The following is a 370-nucleotide window of genomic DNA, read 5'->3' as shown; positions in this document are numbered from 1 at the left end:
AGCCTCATGCATGTCAAAAAGAATCCTGACATTTAAAACCTCCAGGGAACCGGATAAAACATTCTGCTCAAAGCTTTCCCTCATCCCGGTGAAGGATATGTGAAATGCGGGTTTTGTATCCGTAGACTTGTAGCTTCCGTACATCATCTGGTCGACGATCACCAGGAAATGGCCTATGATTTCGGGCCATAAATTGAGGCAACCCGTCAGAAGCAACTGTCTCGATAACGCAGGGAAAATGTTCCCAAGAAACCCCAAGAAGAAAGAACCTAAAATATATCCGGGGGAAAAGAAAAAAAATGTATATATGGAAGCAGAAGTCCCAAGAGATCGAGAAGGGGAGTGACGACCCTACAAAGGAAGGCAGGTC

The 370-nt window shown here is 45.1% G+C and overlaps 1 protein-coding gene across 1 annotated transcript in view; it reads right to left on the bottom strand.

Moving 5' to 3' along the window:
* LOC119585330 (roundabout homolog 1-like) overlaps nucleotides 1–370 on the bottom strand; it is a 189,296-nt gene that overhangs the window by 187,758 nt on the left and 1,168 nt on the right. The window contains exon 2 of the mRNA XM_037934003.1: nucleotides 31–216. Within this exon, the coding sequence (XP_037789931.1) occupies nucleotides 31–216 (186 nt within the window). The remainder of the gene's footprint in view (nucleotides 1–30; nucleotides 217–370) is intronic.

The sequence above is a fragment of the Penaeus monodon genome, chromosome 19 (assembly GCF_015228065.2).
Source record: "Penaeus monodon isolate SGIC_2016 chromosome 19, NSTDA_Pmon_1, whole genome shotgun sequence".
Taxonomy (NCBI): Eukaryota; Metazoa; Arthropoda; class Malacostraca; order Decapoda; family Penaeidae; genus Penaeus; species Penaeus monodon.
Note: the sequence above shows the minus strand (reverse complement) of the source record. Positions and strands in the feature narration are given on the sequence as shown.